Raw genomic sequence first — 22,041 nt, 5'->3', positions numbered from 1 at the left:
TGGCTAATTTTTGTATTTTTAGTAGAGACGGGGTTTCACCATGTTGGTCAGGCTGGTCTCGAAGTCCTGACCTTGTGCCCCGCCCGCCTCAGCCTCCCAAAGTGCTGGGATTACAGGTGTGAGCCACCACGCCCAGCCTCAGTATTATTCTTTAACTGCTTTCTGATTCCACCCATCCACCCAACCATGGAACTGTAAATATTGTTATCTGTGAACATTTGTCAAAAAGAAAGTTGATGTGTCACCAGTACCTTACAGTGAACTTGTTTGATATTTTAAAATCAGTCTAGAGGGAGGACAAACTAAAAGAATGCATTTTTTATTGATATGTCATATTTGTACATTTTTATGGGGTACATGTGGTATTTGTTACATGCACAGAATGTGTAATGATCAAGTCAGGGTATTTAGAGTATCCATCATTCTATGTATTGAGAACATTTCAAGTCCTCTCTTCTAGGTATTTTGAAATATATAGTACTTTGTTACTCTGGCATCAAAATTACAATTAATTCCTTCTATCTAACTGTCTGTATTAACCAACCAACCTCTCTCTTTATTCCTGCCCCACCCCCTACACACCCTTCCCTACCTCTGGTAACTATCATTTTGCCCTCTACTCCCACGAGGTCAACTTTTTTAGCTCCCAGATATGAATGAGAACATGCAATATTTGTCTTCCTGTGCTTGGCTTATTTCATGTAATATAATATCCTCCAGTTTCATCTATGTTGTTGCAAATGACAAGATTTCATTCTATGGCCAACTTAGATTTCATTATGTATTTGTAAACTATTCATCCAACAAGGGAGAAATATCCAAAATATACAAGTAACTCAACAGCAAAAGAACTAATAATCCCATTAAAAAGTGGGCAAATAATGCATTTCTAATGTAAGAATTTTATACCCTGCACACCTACCTTGGAGGGTGATGGGGGAAAGCAGGGCTTCTCCACCTCTTCTAACCAGAATGTGTAATACTGCCTATTCTGTCCACAGTGAAAGCAGGCCCTGTGAGCACACCATTGCTCATGCCCCAAGAGAAAATTGGGCTAAGTCACAAAGAAATGCAATAGACCAAAGTCGTTTTTAAATGTTCATTTTCAAAAATGTTCACCAATGATAAAAATAAATTCAAATATAAACAATATATTTTAATAGGAAAAAATTCAACCTTTTTGGAGGCAACTTAGCACTCTATATCCAAAAACCTTAAAGAAGACAGAATAAACAACTATGTGAGTGCATGTGTGTGTGTGTGTGTGTGTGTGTGTGTGTGTGTGTGTGTAGCTGCATGTACATATATCCTTTGACATAGCAATTCAACTTCTGGGAATTTTGGGTGAGTAGAGGCCAGAGGTGATAATAAATATTCTACAAAGCACAGAACAGTCCCTCACAACAAAGAATAATAAGAAAAATTCTATCCAAAACATCAATATTGCCTGGGCTGAGAAACTCTGCACCAGAGCATGTGATCTCAGGGAAAGCAAAGAGGGAACACAATGCCTTTTACAGTCTAGTTTTGGAATCACACATTGCTACTTCTGCTACATTCTATTCTTTAGAAATAAGCCACTAAGTACAGCCCACACTCAAGAAAGCAGAATCAAGCTTCATCTTTTGAAGGAAAGAGTATCACAGAATTTGTGAACATATTTTAAGGCAAGACCAATCTGTCCTCTAGCCACAAATTATTTACATTCTTTTCATATGCAAAATATACTTACCCCCACAGCCCCACCCTTACAAAATCCTCCCATAACCCCTTTACAGCATCAGCTTGGAATCCAGAATGTTAGAATCTAAATCAGGCCCAGGTACAGATGAAACTGCTTAGATGTACTTCCTAAGTACAATTATTCTAATGCATTTCCTTTCAATCTGAAGACAGAAAGTTATAGGCCTATCCCTCCCACCCCCACCCCCTGTAACACCACCCAACATATAATGGTAGAACAGACACAATATAATCACCATATATAATCATATTCCAAAAATAGGAGAAAATAGAGGCATACAGGAGTCACTGCTCCATGGCAATTCTGTAAAGCAGCCAAGGAAATTGTAGAAGGCCCTCAATTAGTACTTTGTTCAACTAGGAATAATTCTCCACGGACTTTGTTTCCACTTCCTTGGTTATGTCCTCTGAGTCATCTGTTCTATAACGGAAGCACATATGTGTAGCTGAGAAGTTCTCTCAGTCTGCTTTCTGCCAGTAGAACAATGGAGATCCAGAGGCCTCTTTTCATTTCATACTGTCTTTGTCCCTTTTAGTCCAAGCTGGCAGTTTTTATGCCAATACAATTCTTTGAAAAACTTTACAGATTTCCTGTGACTCTTATTTGGTCCACAACATTTTTCAAAAGCCAAATCTACAAATCAGTTCAAGATAAGCCCTTCTCTACCATGGGCTTCTGGTGAAGAACAACATCTTCAGCTTCTTAGAAGCTTTATTTGTTTGATCAAAAGAAACTGTAGCACACTTAAGAAAATTTTAGGGAGTCTTTTATCTAGTTGAACAATATGCTGAGGAACCACCTTTTATCTTTCTGAGGTCTTAACAAAGGATTTAACAGTTATATCCTTACATCCTTGGATTCTTCTTTAGACCATGTTTTCCTGGCAATGTCCTGGATTTTGTCTTTGCCCCAAACCATTCTCTGATATCCAAGAGGCTAGACATTTCAAACCATAAAATCCTGGTTCCTCTTTTTAAGCTGTCCTGCTTTAGCTTATCTATTTCTTCTTGCATTTTGCTGTAAGCAGCAAATGAAAACCAGGCAGTATCTTCAACATTCTGTACGAAAATCTCCTTCGTTAGATCATCCAGCTCATCAGCTGCCTTTTCTGCATTCCATGTGGGCTAAACTTTTTGCTATTTCATAACAAGGAGACTGCTTCTCCCACTTTCCAATAACATTACCTCATTTTCCTACAAGCTGTCACCTCCTCAAAGGCTTCTACTAACAGTGTTTTTAAGGCCCTTGAAGCTTTTACTAACACTCTTCTCAAAATTTTCCAGCTTCCACCCCACTACCCAGTTCTTCTCCCTCCCACACTTTAGGTTCTTGTTATAGCAGCACTCCACTTCCAGGTAACAAAATCTATATTAGTTACCTATTACTGCTTAACAAATAAATCTTAGGCTTAAAACAACAAACATTATAGTGGTTTTTGTGATTGAAGAATTCAAGAGCAACTTTGTGGTTCTGGTTCAGGACCTCTCATAAGACTACAGTCAGGATGTCAGCAGGGGTTGCAGTCTCATCTGAAGACTTACTAGGGACTGGAGGATCCACTTCCTAGATGGCTTGCCCCATGGCTGGTAGAAGAAGGCTTTAGTTCCTTGCTATGTGGGCCTCTCCATAGACAACTTTAGTGTCCTCACAACACAGCAGCTAGACACTCCCAGAGCAGATGATCCAAGTGAGAACAAGAAGGAGGCCACAATTTCACCTGATGTGATTGGGACTCAGAAATAAGGCATCATCACCTTTCCCACATTGTCTTCATTAGAAGCAAGTCACTAAGTACAGCCCACTAACTATAGTCACTAACTACACTTGAGTGAAGGGAATTAGATACCACATTTTGAAAAAGTGTCAAATAATTTGTGGACTTATTTTTTTTTTGAAACAGGGTCTCACTCTGTCGCCCAGGCTGGAGTGCAGTGGTGTGATCTCGGCTCACTGCAAGCTCTGCCTCCTGGGTTCAGGACATTCTCCGGCCTCAGCCTCCCGAGTAGCTGGGACTACAGGTGCCTGCCACCACGCCCGGCTAATTTTTTGTATTTTTTAGTAGAGATGGGGTTTCACTGTGTTAGCCAGGATGGTCTTGATCTCCTGACCTCATGATCCACCCGCCTTTGGCACACCAAAGTGCTGGGATTACAGGCATGAGCCACCGGCCCGGCCAATTTGTGGACATATTTTAAAACAAACACAAATCCCCAAATCAGGGGCTCTTTGGAATTTTCTAAAGAAATATCATGTCTTGAAACTGTTGAACTGGGAGAGAGAGAGATAATTGACTGTTTAGTTTGCCAAGTTAAGACATCATTTGAATTCACAGGTTTTTAGGATACCTTATGTGAAGACAGAACATTATTTGGAAAAAGTGAGACCCTGAATCCTGAAATGGGAACATATGGGAAGATACGGTGGGCTCCAAGTACCCTAAACTCCCAACCCTATGAATATATGCTACTCAGATCATCTGCTGCAGAGAGCATCATTGGCTGGTGGACCAAATTGCTGCCTCCCTGGATCCTCCACCCTCACACTGAGGCCATGCTTCTCATGGGCTACCCCTAACCAATGACTAAGCATGCCAGAAGCACCAAGGTAGTCCCATTCTGGCAAGAAGTGAAACTCCTCCTCTAGGCAACTTCAACTTGAAGACTTCCTGCTGGACTGGCAAAACCTTTATTTGAATTGTGTTGCAGTCCAAGATTCTTCTTACACCAATCTTCTTTCCTTCCCTTATTCCTTCCACAGATATCAGACAGGCATCACAGTCTAAAGCTCTCTCTATCTTTTCCCATTCCTTCCTTCAGTAAAGCTCATGAACATCTATTCCCATCTTGCCATCTGCTTCTTGGCACACCTGAATTAATGCAGCCTTCCTCATCAGAGAAAATCTCCCTTCATGATGAGGCTTTTTCCATCTTTCATGAAGACTCTGTAATGTTATTCTTTGTGGGAGTAACCTTACTGGAGGTAGGGGAAAACAATTCTCTTCATTCTTTGCTCCTAACATCCCTCATTGCCTTGAATTCTATAGTCAATAAGGTGCTAGAGACAGGTTGTACCAACTCACAAAGGTCAACTGACAAATTTTCAAGAATTTAGTGAGCTGATTGCTAAACACAACCATTATTTAAACAAATTATATATACTTACAGTTAAATAAATGATGTGAAAAACAAAGATAATTACAAACTCATCACGTCCTGGTTGACAGCTTTTTATTATTATCTATGCTGCTCAGATTATTTATATGTATTATAACTGGGTGTTGGAAATACTCTATAATGGTGTGTCTTTGAATTTTGGAGACCAGATTTAGACATGCTGTTTCAGCTAGTTTTTTTTAATAATCTGAGAGGTTGCCAATTTTGAGTGCAGCCTGAAGCAAGAGTATGCTTTCTCGCTGGTTCAGGAAGCTCTGTCTTCTGATCCAGTGGATCCAATGTTATTGAAACGCCTGTGGCAGACAGGGCTGCTGAATGGAGCTTTGGAACATCCAGCACAGGCTCTGAGAGTTTTGCAGCCAAGCCATGGATTCTGTGGCATGTAACTTTTCTCCTTTTGAGAAACAGATCTTGGCTTGTTGCTGAGCACTGGTAAATACAGCAGCCTAATTTCATGGCTAGTGCTCATCATAAGCTGGGGACTATCTGATTCACCATGCCATAAAGTCAGCTAACATTTAGTGTGTGTGCACAGTGTGCCAAGCTCTGCTCTAACATTTCCTTTAATCCTCGCCACATTTCTGGGAAATAGTACTGTTATTGTAATCGTCCCTATTTTAGATGAGAAAATTGAAGCAGAGAGAGGATAAAAGCAATTTGACCATAGTCATATATCTAATAAGTGGCAGGACTTGGTTAGAACATAGGCTCCCTGGCTTCAAAGTACACATATTAAATTACCAAATTGTATTGCTTCTTATGATCAAGTGAAAGTTTCCTACATAAGACTGGGCTTGAGCAGAAATTGAAGACACACCAAATTGCATGGTGTTCCCATTCCTACCACATTACCATTTCTTCCTCAGCCTACACCTCTGACTTCAAGGTATGTTCTCTAAGTCCAACTGACTAGACAGCAACCAGCACAATATGACAGCACCAGCCACAAGTGGACTACAGCAACATTATAGCCCAACTTGAGGGTGACCCTGAAGATCAACAAAGGGGAATCTTCCAGAAGGCAAAATTTTAAGCATTTCATCTTGCTGACCACTTTGTCTGAAAGGAGAAATGGTATGAGGTGCGGATATCACCAGTTAATGGTCATTAGCTGACGGGGTAGCTCAGCAGCCAAGACATGGAAGGATCAAGAATGCAAGTCTGGTGACAAAGATGTTCAGAGGAAGAGGTATCTATGGGATCTCTGAGAATGAATCCAGAGTATGAGGATATTTGGTTCTTTGTGAATGCCACCCAAAGGCCTTCACTGGAGAGGAAGTGCTCAATAGTCAAGAGAAGAGGTTGACCTGGCCCCTGCATGCCAACCCTCTCCTTTCTGCAGGCACTCCAGTGTTGCCCAATGAGCGAAGTAGGCATAGTAGCAGAATCACAGGCTACACGGGGGTTCAGCAACTTGGATTTCCCTCATCAAACCTGATCTGGCCACTGCTTCTGTTAAATATTTATTTGTCCAGGAAATAAAACTAAAGTCCCTTATGTGAATTAGGTTTGAATGGAACAAAGCCAGGAACAATGTGCCTGGGGAAAGAAGTGGATTCTCTCCAGACTACCACTTCCAGTAGCCTCTGCTGCTCAGCACCTGAAAGCCAGACTGGCTTGCAGAGGATCAGCTCTCCCCTTGGTGATCCCTTGGACTTCCAAACATGTGGGCACTTTAATGAGGTGAAACATTAAGAGAGTTTGGGAAATGCAGCCATTAGTTTTCCAGCCTCTACAGTAGGAAGGCAAGCTAGAAGGAGGTCATAATGGTTGTTGAATGAGTGGGTTCAAAGAATGTCCCAGACCTCTTCCATTATCATGAAAGGGGCAGTAATTTATCTTTACTGGAATAGTAACTTATTCTGGATTGGGATTTGCTGACCCTGCCTAACAAATTTCTGCCCACACCAACATTCATTATTTTTTCTGTACCAGCAACCAATATATGCTGTTTTTCCCATATTCAGCATACATGGGTGTAGCATCAGGAGGAGCACCTCCTTCAGAACCACTTGCAAAATTGTTACTTCTTAGCCCCATGAACTGGGCTCTGGTGATTTAAAAGCTTGACACAAGGTGTCTATCAGGAGAAAAAAAATAATAGTTCCATTGAATTAGAATCTGAGACTGCCACCTGGTCATTGTATGGACTCCTCATGATCCCTGAAGAACAAGAAAAGGACAGAACTATATGAATCATCAACAACAAGTGAAAATTGATTGACAGTACTGAGTCATGGAAATCAAAGGACCCCTTGGAGTTCCACCTAGTGTTGTCATGTCTACTAATAAAAACGTCCTGACTGGTCAAGACCAGCAAGGCTCAGGCTCTTTGTGAATAAAGGTTTAGGTCACTCTCTTAAGTAAATATTTCGTAATAGTTAAGGGACTGGCCAAAGGTGAAAAGAATGTGAAATGGGAAGTGGAGAAGGGAAATTATATATAGGAACTATGGCCTCTTGACCAGCTGTAGAAATGAATACTGTTGCATCTATCTGCATTTTCTTCCTTGCCATGTCATGTATATGCCTTTTTTTTTTAAGTTTCTTCCTCTTGTCTCTTTCTCCACAAAGAGTGTGTTATTGGTGATCAAATTTACTATGTAGTCAGTTCAGCATACAGATTACTGAGATGAGGTCATCACAGACCCAGAGGATGAAATGCCAGCCCCCAGGGATTTTGTATTTGAAGGCAAATGCAGTAATGGATACAACTTTGAACTCATCACTTTTGAGAACATTATTGTGTCCTCTTCTGCAGGAGGGATGGTTGTATTAATTAGAAGAAAGGTTTTTGTTTGTTTGTTTCTTATGCTTTTTTCTTGATGAAAAAAGTAGATATTGATATTGGGCATTCAAAAGGCTAGTCATCTGAACTCCATATTCTAAGAGGCACCTGAACTCCCTGACCTATGGGGACAGAGTCCCCTTACACTGTAGGAGCTGGAAATGCCATATACTACTTTTCTCTGCCTACTTCACTCATAGGCATGGATCTGGCTCCACCAGTCAAGTGCCTCATCAGAGACCCTGAGATGAGTAGGCAGAACCCACACTGGGCATGGATGCTGCTGCTGGGTAAGGTGCTGGCACTAGTGTTGCATCTATGTTCAAAGACAGCAGTAGTGGTGGCCCTGGAGGTAACTCCAGCATCCGATGATGGTGACTTCTGTGCTGGTTGCCATGTCTATGCCAAGGGCATCAATAGAGATGTGTTCACCAGCTCAGTTTTGAGGCATGAATTCGGGTATTGTTCCTGGGAGGGCAGACTCAAATCCGAGCCTCTGTCCATAAAGATATTCTGTGGATCAAGATGAAAAGCAGGGGATCTCGGAAGATGAATAGGAACAGCTCCTATCTGCAGCTACCAGCAAGAACAACACAGAAGGCGGGTGATTTCTGCATTTCCAACTGAGGTACCCTGTTCGTGTCATTGGGACTAGTTAGGCAGTGGGTGTGGCCCATGGAGGGTGAGGAGAAGCAGGGTGAGGTGTCGTCTCACCCGGGAAGTGCAAGGGGCTGGAGACCTCCCTCCCCAAGCCAAGGGAAGCCATGAGGGACTGTGCTATCCGGCCAAGATACTACACTTCTCCCACAGTTTTTGTAATCTGCAGACCAGGGGATTCCCTTGTGTGCCTACACCACCTGGACCCTGGGTTTCAAGCACAAAACTGGCCGGCTGTTTGGGCGGACACCAAGCTAGCTGCAGGAGTTTTTTTTTCGTACCCCAGTGGCATCTGGAACCCCAGTGAGACAGAACTGTTCACTCCCCTGGAAAGAGGACTGAAGCCAGGGAGCCAAGTGGTCTCGCTCAGCAGGTCCCACTCCTATGGAGCCCAGCAAGCTAAGAACCACTGGCTTAAAATTCTCGCTGCCAGCACAGCAGTCTGAAGTCAACCTGGGACACTCAAGCTTGGTGGAGGTAGGGGCATCCACCATTACTGAAGCTTGAGTAGGTGGCTTTTCCCCTGACCATGCTAAGGACTGGGTAGAACCAAACAAAGCAAGGCAAAGTGACTGTGGCCAGACTCCCTCACTAGATTCCTCTTCACTGGGCAGGGCATCTCTGAAAGAAAGACAGCAGCCCCATTCAGGGGCTTATAAATAAAACTCCCATCTCCCTGGGACAGAGCACCTGGGGGAAGGGGCATCTGTGGGCGAGCTTCAGCGGACTTAAATGTTCCTGCCTGCCTGCCTGCCAGCTATGAAGAGAGCAGTGGATCCTGACAAGGAGGATTCTCCCAGCATGGCACTCGAGCTCTGCTAAGGGACAGACTGTCTCCTCAAGTGGGTCCCTGATCCCTGTGCCTCGTGACTGGGAGAAAATTCCCAACAGGGGTTAACAGGCACCTCATACAGGAGAGCTCTGGCTGGCATCAGGCTGGGGGCCCTCTGGGATGAAGCTTCCAGAGGAAGGAGCAGGCAGCAATCTTTGCTGTTCTGCAGTCTCCACTGGTGATACCCAGGCAAATAGGGTCTGGAGTGGACCTCCAGCAAACTCCAGCAGACCTGCAGTAGAGGGGCCTGACTGTTAGAAGAAAAACTAACAAACAGAAAGCAATAACATCAACATCAACAAAAAGGACACCCACACAAGAAACCTCATTCAAAGGTCATCAGCCTTAAAGATCAAACATAGATAAATCCACGAAGATGAGGAAAAAACAGTGCAAAAAGGCTGAAAATTCCAAAAACCAGAATGCCTCTTCTCCAAATGATCGCAACTCCTCTCCAGCCAGTGCACAAAACTGGACAGAGAATGAGGTTGACGAACTGACAGAAGTAGGCTTCAGAAAGTAGGTAATAACAAACGCCCCTGAGCTAAAGGAGCATGTTCTATCCCAATGCAAGGAAGTTAAGAACCTTGACATAAGGTTACAGGAACTGCTAACTAGAATAACAAGTTTAGAGAAGAACATAAATGACCTGATGGAGCTGAAAAACACAGCATGAGAACTTCGTGAAGCATACACAAGTATCAATAGCCGACTCGATCAAGCAGAAGAAAGGATATCAGAGATTGAAGACCAACTTAATGAAATAAAGCATGAAGACAAGGTTAGAGAAAAAAAGAATGCAAAGGAATGAGCAAAGCTTCCACGAAATATGGGACTATGTGAAAAGACCAAACCTACGATTGATTGGGGTCCCTGAAAGTGATGGGGAGAATGGAAACAAGTTGGAAAATACTCATCAGAATATTATCCAGGAGAACTTCCCCAACCTAGCAAGACAGGCCAACATTCAAATTCAGGAAATGCAGAGAACACCACTAAGAGACTCTCAAGAAGAGCAACCCCAAGACACATAATCGTCAGATTCACCAAGGTTGAAACAAAGGAAAAATGTTAAGGGCAGCCACAGACAAAGGTCAGGTTACCTACAAAGGGAAGCCCATCAGACTAACAGTGGATCTGTCTGCAAAAACCCTACAAGCCAGAAGAGAGTGGGGGCCAATAGTCAACATTCTTAAAGAAAAGAATTTTCAACCTAGAATTTCATATCCAGCCAAATTAAGTTTCATAAGCGAAGGAGAAATAAAATCCTTTACAGACAAGCAAACGCTGAGGGATTTTATCACCACCAGGCCTGCCTTACAAGAGCTCCTGAAGGAAGCACTAAACATGGAAAGGAAAAACTGCTACCAGCCACTGCAAAACACACCAAAATATAAAGATCAGTGACACCATGAAGAAACTGCATCAACTAATGTGCAAAATAACCAGCTAACATCATGATGACAGGATCAAATTCACACATAATAATATTAACCTTAAATGTAAATGGGCTAAATGCCCCAAATAAAAGACACAGACTGGCAAATTGGATACAGTCAAGACCAATCAGTGTGCTGTATTCAGGAGACCCATCTCACATGCAAAGATACATATAAGCTGAAAATAAAGGGATGGGGGAATATTAACCAAGCAAATGGAAAGAAAAAAAAAAAGCAGGGGTTGCAATCCTAGTCTCTGATAAAACAGATTTTAAACCAACAAAGATCAAAAAAGACAAAGAAGGGCATTACATAATGGTAAAGGGATCAATGCAACAAGAAGAGCTAGTTATCCTAAATACATATGCACCCAATACAGGAGCACCCAGATTCATAAAAACAGTTCTTAGAGACCTACAAAGAGACTTACACTCCCACACAATAATAGTGGGAGACTTTAACACCTCACTGTCAATATTAGATCAACGAGATAGAAAATTAACAAGGATATTCAGGACTTGAACTCAACTCTGGACTAAGCAGACCTATCTACAGAACTCTCCACCCCAAATCAATAGAATATACATTCATCTCAGCACCGCATAGCACTTACTCTAAAATAGACCACATAATTGGAAGTAAAACACTCCTCAGCAAATGCAAAAGGAGAAAAATCATAACAAACATCCACTCAGACCACAGTGCAATCAAATTAGAACTTAGGATTAAGAAACTCACTCAAAACTGCACATCTACATGGAAACTGAACAACCTGCTCCTCAATGACTACTGGTAAATGACAAAATTAAGGCAGAAATAACGAAGTTCTTTGAAACCAGTGAGAGCAAAGATACAACGTACCAGAATCTCTAGGACACAGCTAAAGCAGTGTTCAGAGGGAAATTTGTAGCAGTAAATGCCCACATCAGAAAGCAGGAAAGGTCTAAAATCGACACACTAACATCACAATTTAAAGAACCAGAAAAGCAAGACCAAACAAATTCAAAAGCTAGCAGAAGACAAGAAATAACTAAGATCAGAGCAGAACTGAAGGAGATAGAGACAAGAAAAACCCTTCAAAAAATCATACAATCCAGAAGCTGGTTTTTTGAAAAGATTAGCAAAATAGATAGACTGTTAGCCAGACTAATAAAGAAGAAAAGAGAGAAGAATTAAATAGACACAATAAAAAATGAAGAAGGGGATATCACCACTGATCCCACAGAAATACAATCTACCATCAAATAATACTATAAACAACTCTACTCGAACTAGAAAATCTAGAAGAAATGAATAAATACCTGGACACATACACCCTCCCAAGACTAAACCAGGAAGAAGTCGAATCCCTGAATAGACCAATAACAAGTTCTGAAATTGAGGCAGTAATTAACAGCCTACCAACCAAAAAAGGCCCATCGATGCAAAAATCCTTAGTAAAATACTGGCAATCCGAATCCAGCAGCACATCAAAAAGCTTATCCACCACAATCAAGTCGGCTTCATCCCTGAGATGCAAGGCTGGTTCAATATGCACGAATCAATAAACATAATCCATCACATAAAAAGAACAAATGACAAAAACCATATGATTATCTTAATAGATGCAGAAAAGGCCCTCGATAAAATTCAACACCCCTTCATGATAAAAACTCTCAATAAACTAGGTACTGATGGAACAAAATAATAAGAGCTATTTAGGACAAGCACATAGCCAATATCATACTGAATGGGCAAGAGCTGGAGGCATTCCCTTTGAAAACTGGCACAAGACAAGGATATCCTCTCTCACCACTCCTATTCAACATAGTATTGGAAGTTCTGGCCAGGGCAATCAGGCAAGAGAAAGAAAGAAATATTCAAATAGGAAGAGAGGAAGTCAAATTGTCTCTGTTTGCAGACAACATGATTGTATATTTAGAAAACCCCATTGCCTCAGCTCCAAAATCTCCTAAAGCAGATAAGCTACTTCAGCAAAGTCTCAGGATACAAAATCAATATGCAACAATCACAAGCATTCCTATACACAAATAATAGACAAGCAGGGAGCCAAATCATGAGTGAACTCCCATTCACAGTTGCTACAAAGAGAATAAAACACCTAGGAATACAACTTACAAGGGACATGAAGGACCTCTTCAAGGAGAACTACAAACCACTGCTCAAGGAAATGAGAGGACACAAACAAATGGAAAAACATTCCATGCTCATGGAAAGGAAGAATCAATATTGTGAAAATGGCCATACTGTCCAAAGCAATTTATAGATTCAATGCTATTCCCATCAAGCTATCATTGACTTTCTTCACAGAACTAGAAAAAGCTACTTTAAATTTCATATGGAACCAAAAAAGAGCCCATATAGCCAAGATAATCTTAAGCAAAAAGAACAAAGCTGGAGGGATCATGCTACCTGACTTCAAACTATACTTCAAGGCTACAGTAAACAAAACAGCATGGTACTGGCACCAAAAAGACAGATAGACCAATGGAACAGGACAGAGGCCTCAGAAATAACACCACACATCTACAACCATCTGATCTTTGACAAACCTGACAAAAACAAGCAATGGGGAAAGGATTCCCTATTTAATAAACGGTGCTAGGAAAATGGGCTAGCCATATGCAGAAAACAGAAACTGGACCTCTTCTTTACACCTTATACAAAAATTAACTCAAGATGGATTAAAGACCTAAACATAAAACCTAAAACCATAAGAACTCTAGAAGAAAACCTAGCAATACCATTCAGGACATAGGCATGGGCTAAGACTTCATGACTAAAACACCAAAAGCAATTGCAACAAAAGCCAAAATTGACAAATGTGATCTAATTAAACTAAAGAGCTTCTGCTCAGCAAAGGAAACTATCATCAGCATGAACAGGTAACCTACAGAATGGGAAAAAATTTTTGCAATCTATCCATCTGACAAAGGCCTAATATCCAGAATCTATAAGGAACTTAAACAAATTTACAAAATAAAACACAAACAACCCCATCAAAAAGTGGGTATAGGATATGATCAGACACTTCTCAAAAGAAAACATTTATGTGGCCAACGAACATATGAAAAAAAGCTCATCATCACTGGTCATTAGAGAAATGCAAATCAAAATCACAATGAGATACCATCTCATGCCAGTTAAAATGGTGATCATTAAAAAGTCTGGAAACAACAGACGCTGGAGAGGATGTGGAGAAATAGGAATGCTTTTACACTGTTGATGGGAGTGTAAATTAGTTCAACCATTGTGGAAGACAGTGTGGTGATTCCTCAAGGATCTAGAACCAGAAGTACCATTTGACCCAGCAATCCTATTACTGGGTATATACCCAAAGGATTATAAATCATTCTAGCACATGTATGTTTATTGAAACACTATTTACAATAGCAAACACTTGGAACCAACCCAAATGCCCATCAATGATAGACTGGATTAAAGAAAATGTGGCACATATACTATGCAGCCATAAAAAAGAATGAGTTCACATCCTTTGCAGGGACATGGATGAAGCTGGAAACCACCATCCTCAGCAAACTAACACAAGAACAGAAAACCAAACACCACATGTTCTCACTCATAAGTGGGAGTTGAACAATGAGAACACATGGACACAGGGAGGGGAACATCATACACTGGGGCCTGCCAGAGGGTGGAGGGCAAGGGGAGGGAGGGCATTAGGACAAATACCTAATGCATACAGGGCTTAAAACCTAGATGACAGGTTGATAGGTGCAGCAAACCACCATGACACATGTATACATATGTAACAAACCTGAACATTCTGCACACATATCCCAGAACTTAAAGTAAAAGTTAAAAAAAAGATACTCTGTGGACAGAATATGTTTTTAATAAATGATTTCCTTTCAATAAATCATTTTTTGATTAAATTATTCCCTATATGTTTCATAGAAAAAAATCTAGGATACATCCCAATGAGCAAAGAACAGTTATTGCTGACTCTATAGGAAGAATTAGTATTTTCTATGTTCTTTTTGCTAGTCTATGTTTTCTGATTTTCCTAATATGAGCATTAACTTTTTTTTAGAGACAGGATCTCACTCTGTGACCTAGGCTGAAGGGCACTGGCATGATTATAGCTCACTGCAGCCTTGAACTACTGGATTCAAGCCATCCTCCTGACTTGACCTCCCAAAGCACTGGGATTACAGGAGTGAGCGGTCACACCCAGACAGTATTAACATTTTAAAATAAAATATAATTTTTAAAAGGTAATTAAAATACATGTCATCTTGAGTTTCCATTAAACCTTCTGACCTATGACCTTATGTTATAGATACACATTTATTATCAACACTAACATGCCTGTCTTAGTCCATTTGTGTTGCTACAAAGGAATACCTGAGGCTGGGTAATTTTTAAGAAAAGAAATTTATTTGGCTCATAGCTCTACAGGGTGTACAAGAAGCATGGTGCCAGCATCTGCTTCTGGTGAGGGCTTCAGGATTTTTCCACTCGTGGCAAAAGGCAAAGGAGAGCTAGCATGTGCAGACATCACATGGTGAGAGAACAAGCAAGAGAGAAGAGGAGGAGCCAGGCTCTTTACAATCACCAGTTCTCACAGGAACTAAGAGTGAGAATTCACTCATTCCTGTGAGAACGGCACCAAGCCATTCACGAGGGACCCACCCCCGTGACTCAAACATCTCAAACCAGCCCTCACATCCAACACTGGGGATCAAGCTGCAACATAAGATTTAACGGGGCCAAACAGACCATATCCACCCAGGGCAATGTGGACAAAAGGAAAAAATATCTCAGTAAATTTAATTCAAAATGAAAGAAAACAATATTGTAAAGGAAGAGGAAAGGAGGTACTCATTCAATACCAGGGGAAAAACCTGGGAAAAAGGCAATAGAGTAATTCTGTTTTTATTTATGCCTTTATTTATTTTTACCAATAGTTAATATACCTATGTAATATTCACGTGCTACAAAAATATGAGAAGACTACGTGTGAATATTGATCTCGTGGGTGATAAAGTATACAAAATGTTGATTAACTGAAGCAGAAATCCATTGAGAAATGTTTATAACCATCAGGTATTACATTTACAGATGTTGCCAAGTCAAAGTTGAACATCCACAGTGGGACACTTACCATAAATTCTGTTTAATCTTTAAAAGGAGACAGAGAAATAGCCAAGTACGTAGTAATAAAATCTGCCTAATCATTCTCCTACGATTCTTCTATGCTTGAGTTCGTTTTATAGGAGTTTTATTACATTCACGTTTACATTCCTTCCCGATATACATATTCTCAAGGAACTAAAAAAAGATGAGAGAACCTTCATTAGATTGACAAACAAAACTTGCACAGTACAGTCCTCCCCACAACCACTACCATACCTAACTCAAAATTTCACAATCTAATATATATCCTTACACTATGCAAAATCACATGTTAATAATCTGACCATGATAGATGTTGGTCCTTGGAAGGTAGTCACGCAGTATCAGAAACACTCAGATGGAATTCACACTTGTTCTGTGCCCAAGTCTGGCCCAGCCCTGCTCAACATAGCCTTGCGCTGCCCATCCCTGCTACTAAGGCTTGGGATCCATCTGTGCAGCAGAGGGAATGAGGCTGTGGGTGATGCATCAAATAGTTAATCCAGCAGCAGATACTGGAATGTGTACGTAAGTGTATATGTTCACATAACATATGTGAATGTACACAGGAGGTTAAAAAAAGGAATGAATGTTCACATATAGATTTAAGTAAATAATAACTGTGTATACACACACACACATATACACACACATATATTTATATACTCTGTGTGTGTATATGCATATATATCTTATTCCCTGTGATAGAGTCCCTTCTCTCTTTCAGCTGAAATCTTATTGATAAAATAAGAATATGGGATGTAAAAATAAAGGGACAAAATATTGTAGGGTTTTGAGTGACAGGTGTTCTCAGAGGACTCTGTTGTGACCAGGGGCATCATTTCTCTAGTCAATGTGTCTGAAAAGAGGATAGCCAGATGTAGGGAGACCCCCTGAAACTATTGCTACGGAATAAAAGATGAAATGCTCCTGATTATTGTAAATACAAAATTGCATGCAGGATTGTGTAAAGACAATGCCAGGTTGGGCTGCCAGAACGAGCCAACAGCGCATGATGTGCTTCCCCCTGCAGACAGCCTATGAATGGACATGCAGTCAGGGAGGTTTCACATCACCAAGATTCCTATCCCAGAAAAGCAGATGTTCATAGCTCTGGGAATGGAATGGGACCCTTGTGGAGAGCCTATAAATGGACGCATGGGGGGCGCCTGTCCATATGGATAAGATAGGGCTATAAATGCCCTCATCTTGTCACGGCTCTTCTAGGCCTCTTTAGGGTTAAGGCATACTCCCTTCTAAGAATTTCTGGTCTAACCGGTTGTCTAGCTTCACCTCCTGTTTTCATGGATTGTTTGTAAACAGCTTTTGTGGCAATTGTTACTGCTGATTAATATCTTGCTAATCATAGGTTATGGAAAGATTGTTTCTGTTTTAAGGCTCTGTTAGAAATTACTGATGCACACACTATACTGTAAATTCTTATCTCTGTATACTGTACTTCTACATACAAATGTACTGTACTTCTACATACAAATGTTATGTTAAAGAATTACTTCATCCCCATGTGACCATCTCACCTCACAATCAAATGACCCTAAATCTCTACTAACTAACCTACCCCCGCCCTCACTAAACTTAATAATAAATGCTGGTATATCCAGTGCATTGTTGGCACTGTGGAACCAGAAGGTGGTGACCCCCCTGGACCCAGCTTTCACTATCTTGTGTGTGTCTATTATTTCTCAACCTGCCAATCCGCTTGGGAACAAAGAGAGAGCCCCGTTGCATTGCGGGCTGCTGGCCAGATCCCGCAATAGCCAGTGTGTCGGGCATGCTTCCTTTTGCCCAAAACTGAACTAAATGTTCATCAACAGCATGGATTAAATCAATAGGGGACACATCAAAATGAAAAAAAGAAGTGTGTTTTGCCACTAAAAATGTTAAGATAAAAAATGAGCCACAATAATATCAACAGCAAGTAAGGATTTATATATACACACACATATACCACAGAAGTACATCTTTACATACCTAATATGGACATGTAAACATATAATTATGTAATATTAAAGCTATATATGCATATTTTATATTTTATATATTATATATAAATATAGTTATGCAAACCTTATATACAGATTAGGCAGTTATTTGTATATTAAATATATCTAGCAGACCTAGTATTGATGTTCAAAGCTAAAGGAGTTCCTCCAAACCAGTTCTATAATGGAGTTTCCCAATCTCAAATCTCCATCTCATGCTCTAGGCTTGCCTGATTTAACTTTGAAACCAGTCTGATTCTGAACTTGGTCCTACATTTATTTGCTAGCAGTATCAGCTATTGTTAGTTCTATCACTCTTGGAAAAACAGAAATCAAATCTCCCATTTCCAGGAACTTCTGACCATCTCAGTTGCACTGTCCCCTAAAGACCACAAGGTACGTGCACACAGAGGACAGTGGACAAATGCATGACATTATCAGCCATGACTTTAGCCCCAGATGCCTATCTAGTCTCCTGCTGCAGTGACAGGGCTGATCTGGGCACACTGCTGGAGGCAGCAGGCCCTCCCGCTCCATGTTCCCTTCTGCCAACCTCCCACCCCACCCCTGTTACGAGTCATTGTCCAAAGGGGGACCACATTGTGTGGAGATGCTGGGGCCAGCTTTACAAGTTAGTGAGGGGAAACCAGGAGGCAGAAACGAAGAAAGGAAAAAAAGACAGAAGACAGTAGCCAGGCCCCCCAGGAAGTGAACTTTTGCCTTAGCCTGTTTCCACTTGAGGCAGAGCTAATAGTGCAATAATAAAATTGCAAATCCCAACGCTATTTTGTCCTAACCCAAGCCACAGCTCTTTGTCCTTAGACCAGGATGTAAAGGAGACTTGAAAACATCCTGGAGAATTCAGGGTGTTGAGTAACAGTTGGAATTTGCAAGGCCCATGCCCTGTACATAGACCTCCTATTGAGGCCAAATCCAAGGAAGATGAGTCAAAGATCAGCAGGGAAATAGTATCTCTGACAGTAGCAGAAACCAAATAGGCAGAATAAAAAGGGCAAAATGCCATATCCTATCTCTGAGTACCCGTCTGGGGAAAAGCATGCCCTTTCTTCCACGGGCCTGTCTTGGTATGTGCCTGTAAGAGAACTATTTGGGTTTGTCAGGGTCATAACCTCTTCCCATCAACAACTGTGAGCCATGAAGCCCCTCAGCAGGGCCTTCTGAAGGACCCTTTACTCACACGTGGCATCCTGTAGCCCCTGCTTAGAATGAAATCCTTAAAGGCAACTGTTCCGTGAAGATCTGCAAGTAACTCCTCCTAAAAGAGTACCCACATTTGAAGAAAGGGGTCAGCCATCAGAAGCTTGATTTCATATTTGTTCTCATTAAAAGTATTTAGTTCTTTATAAAGTATCTCATTTTAACCCACATCCTTCTTGTTTTTGAATATGTGTGTAATGTTCATGAGTTGATGAATATGAAGGCTTTTAAAGATGTCCAGCTTTCTCTCCTTCCCCTACCCTTTTCCTTATCCCCGTATTAAGGATGGGCAACACATTTTAGCAATTAGACAATTATTGACCTATGATGTCTGGAATCTAACCTAGTTAAGATTAACAGTATGTCCAAAAATCATAGATCTTAACTTCAAAGGACAGGACAATCAAAAATGATTTGATCAGTCCCAACATCTACAATATTTATGCATCTTTTTAGTTTTTCTTTACATTTATTTTAATTTAAAAATTGGATGCATAAGTTTACATAATTGCAATTCAGTACTTTAAAACCATTTCACCTTCCAAACCAAATCTATCAAGAATAGTCAAAACTCATGAGTTCCCAGAAAGACAGTCATGTTGCCATAGTTACTGTCTCTTACCAGTACCCCATAGTACCTGTGTCTTGTAAACTGGGGTGCCACAGCCTAGTGGTACCACCTATAGTTGACAAGGTAAATCATTCCTCAGGTATTAAAAAGGTGTGATTTATAAAAATTACTGTAGAACAATTCCATTGTTATGAATCCTCCCTATGTCTAAACTGCCTGATAAACAATCTTTTACTATACGAGTTAAATCAATTATATTTAAATAATGCTACTTTATTAGCTCACTGTAACCATTTTGGCAAACATCTTTATAGCATTGGTCATCAAAATGAAATATATTTTGTAAAACTTTTGAAGTCTTTAAGAATTAGTAATTAAGAATATGCTTTTAAAAAGAGAACTCTAGATACCTTAAAGCAAAAGTTTGTAGCTATTTTTCTTTTTAAATATTTAATTTGAGAAAATGATGTTACCTTTTATAATAAAAGTGCAACTGGAATAGCTTTATGTTATATATTAAATTCACATAAACTTAGGCTTTCCAAAAACCATACTAAGAAATTGCCAAACATTATTTACATAATTTTGAGACTTATATAAACATGGAGTGCTCATAAATTTGTACCATACCTCACACCTGAAAATAAGAATTTATATTCAGTACTGGAAAAGATTAAAATGACCATCCTTCCTGTCTTAGCTTTCCAATCTGAAGAAGACAATTGATGAGTGATTACTGAAGAATAATAAGTCTAATTCGTATTGTATTCTACTTTCTCAAAGTGTTTTCACATCTGTTATCTAGGAGAAGTTTGGGGTCTGTTGAAAAAGAGAAGAGGTTTGCAAATATCCTCATTAGAGTACTATGCAAGTGTTGCATCAATATTTCCAAATTTCCAGGGCCATAATGAGTATCTTCTTTCCATTAGCTACTTTTACACAAGAAATGAGCAGGCAAAGTTTATCTGTAGTAAAATTAGAGCACATCCTTGTTGCGAGTGTTTGTTGCTTTGCAATATCAAACAGTGCTTAACCTTTGTCCCTTTCCTCTCAGACAGATCCTGCAACTCAAATGAATTGCCTAAAAGAAATTTCCTGGTTGAAATTTTGAATTTTTTGACATTCACCCATAGCTGATAGGAAACAAGCTTCACATTTTGTTACCCAAAGATAACTCATGACATCACATCTATTCTGGGCACTGAGGTGGTCCTACCAAGTCACACCACCCTTTGAAAAATTATCCTTGGAATAAATTCTTCCAAGAATGGTGGAATAGCACGAGTAGCTGTCCAGTCTTTAGAGGTGTCATGTCTACCACAAAGCCAGGAGATTCCAAGTCTTGCTTATTACACATTCTAGCTTTCTCCTTGCTGAATTCAATATGCAAGGTGGAGGGCTTTCAGGAGCCTTTGTATTACACCACAGAGTCTGGTTCAGTATGAGGGTGGCAGACACACTGTGATCATCTTAAGCTCAGATGATCAAATCTCAGTATAAATACATACCTGTTCCTGCAGCTCCTTTTTAAAATTCTCCTCTTGAGCTTTATGTGAGACCTCAGGGTCAACCAGAGGCTCATCTGCTCTTTGCTTTTTCCACAACTTGGGGTTCAAATACCACGCTCCATACCTCATCTTCACCCACTTTGGCTTATAAGGATTCTATGGAGAGTAACATAATTCCCAGTGCCATTGATTTTTTGTTTGTTTGTCATTTCAAACATCTAAAGCTTAGCTTAGGAGAGCAGGATCATTACTTTGGAATTTAGGTTGGTCCTTGCCAAAGTATTTTGTGAAGTTTCAGCATGCTTTGATTTTACAAAGTAAACATTAAAGTTCATGATTTAAAAAATAATGCAGTGGTTAATAACATGGCCTTTGGATTTTGACAGACCAGGGTTCAAATCCAGCTTTCCCCAACTTAATAGGTGGAGTCCATGATCAAGTTACATAAATTCTTCATCTGTAAAATGGAGATAACAACAGTATACATCCCCACAGGGCTGTTGTGAAGATTAAAGGAGAGAATGTATGTAAAGCAGCCAGGAATCACGTAAAAATCACATATTTCCCCCTAGGGTAAAGACCTTGAACAATACTTAGTCAACCAAAATAGTAAGTTATTAGTATGAGCCCAGCACAGTGCTCAGCCTTGCACATGCTACAATATATTTTTTTTAATCAAACTGCTAACACCAAGCTTTTGCCTTTTTCTTTTTCTTTCTTCCTTTTTTTTTTTTTTTTTTTTGAGACAGAGTCTCGCTCTGTCGCCCAGGCTGGCGTGCAGTGAGTGGCGCCATCTCGGCTCACTGCAAGCTCCGCCTCACAGGTTCACACCATTCTCCTGCCTCAGCCTCCCAAGTAGCTGGGACTACAGGCACCCACCACCATGCCCGGCTAATTTTTTTGTATTTTTTAGTAGAAACGGGGTTTCACCGTGTTAGCCAGGATGGTCTCGATCTCCTGACCTCGTGAT

General features: G+C 40.4%; 1 protein-coding gene across 8 annotated transcripts in view; it reads right to left on the bottom strand.

The window, feature by feature from the left end:
• Window positions 1-15,019: 15,019 nt before the first annotated feature.
• FAM47E (family with sequence similarity 47 member E) overlaps window positions 15,020-22,041 on the bottom strand; it is a 70,887-nt gene continuing 63,865 nt past the window's right edge. For 2 of the 8 annotated variants that reach the window (XM_063663767.1, XM_063663768.1), the window contains 3 exons: window positions 21,072-21,227; window positions 18,973-19,050; window positions 15,020-15,927 (listed from right to left, as the gene is read on the bottom strand). In XM_063663767.1, the coding sequence (XP_063519837.1) occupies window positions 15,850-15,927; window positions 18,973-19,050; window positions 21,072-21,227 (312 nt within the window). In that variant the 3' untranslated portion in view covers window positions 15,020-15,849. The remainder of the gene's footprint in view (window positions 15,928-18,972; window positions 19,051-21,071; window positions 21,228-22,041) is intronic. The other 6 variants (XM_054486002.1, XM_054486003.1, XM_054486006.1 and 3 more) reach the window with 3 other exon arrangements.

This window comes from Pongo pygmaeus, chromosome 3, assembly GCF_028885625.2.
Source record: "Pongo pygmaeus isolate AG05252 chromosome 3, NHGRI_mPonPyg2-v2.0_pri, whole genome shotgun sequence".
Lineage (NCBI taxonomy): Eukaryota > Metazoa > Chordata > Mammalia > Primates > Hominidae > Pongo > Pongo pygmaeus.
The sequence above is the reverse complement of the archived record's forward strand: the minus strand, read 5'-3'. Positions and strand labels throughout refer to the sequence as shown.